Source organism: Protopterus annectens, chromosome 1.part0 (genome assembly GCF_019279795.1).
Source record: "Protopterus annectens isolate FY-2018-M chromosome 1.part0, PAN1.0, whole genome shotgun sequence".
NCBI lineage: Eukaryota > Metazoa > Chordata > Ceratodontiformes > Protopteridae > Protopterus > Protopterus annectens.
In genome coordinates, this window is record NC_056725.1 from 974722027 (window position 1) to 974722982 (window position 956).

The 956-nt window shown below is 44.0% G+C and overlaps 1 protein-coding gene across 1 annotated transcript in view; it reads left to right on the forward strand.

Moving 5' to 3' along the window:
- The first annotated feature begins 477 nt into the window (after positions 1-477).
- Positions 478-956, forward strand: part of REPS1 (RALBP1 associated Eps domain containing 1) — a 1538969-nt gene continuing 1538490 nt past the window's right edge. Inside the window, exon 1 of the mRNA XM_044068024.1 lies at positions 478-956. This exon is cut by the window's right edge and continues 34 nt beyond it. Within this exon, the coding sequence (XP_043923959.1) occupies positions 838-956 (119 nt within the window). The 5' untranslated portion in view covers positions 478-837.

Consider the following 956-nt stretch of genomic DNA (forward strand, 5'->3'; position numbering starts at 1 on the left):
GGTTTATTTAACACGGTAGTTGTTCGCAGTCGACTGACACATACAAAGCCCTGACACACCACCACAACTCCCAACCTTCGTAGTTTCGTATACTGTTCAACATGCAATACTTGTAGCGTATATCTCTCATCTATATTTAGTTCGCATTTGACATGAGCTTTTTGTAATGGACCTAATGACACACATTCAGTACCGCTATTACTATTTAGATGTGTGCTGTCCAAAACAAGATCAAAAAGGTTTTCTTTTCTCTCAGTACAAATGTCAGCCTAATAGACTCAAACCAAACCAATTAAAAACTTCCATTCAATACAAAAAAAATCACTCTTCTCGAGCACACAGCCTTCAAGGAATTAGAATGGAAACAAAACCTCCTTACGATATGTTACGAACTTTGTTTGACAGGTGAAGAGCACCGTGGAGAATCCAACATCCGGGCTCTGAAACGGCAAACCCGGCGCAGTTGCAGCCTTGAAGGGTGCCTCGGATTTGACGTCACCCAGCGCAGTAATGGCGGCGGTGGTACGGTTAGGAGGTGGAGTAGAGAGTATCTGAAACTTTATTTCTCAATTAAAAAACTGAATAAATAAACTTTTTAATACACGCCAACCCAAACACTGCTGGATGAGGTGTGGTTTGCATGCTAGAAACTAAGCTGTCAGGGCGGTGCCTGCGTCTGTTTTTATACTGAGTTATTCCCCAGCTCTCCAAAGAGCTGCTGAAAGTTTGCTTTTTTCCTCGTTCCTTTTTCTGAAGTTGCAGGTTGTTATTCTCCGAGTCTGAGAGGTTGCTGTCCTTACCGGCAGCCCAGCGTGGTTGTATTTTGTGAATGTGACCATGGAAGGACTAACGTTGAGCGACACAGAGCAGAAGTATTACTCGGACCTGTTTGCCTACTGCGACACTGACAACACCAAGAAGATCGCTTCTAACGGGAGGGTCCTAGAGCTGTTCCG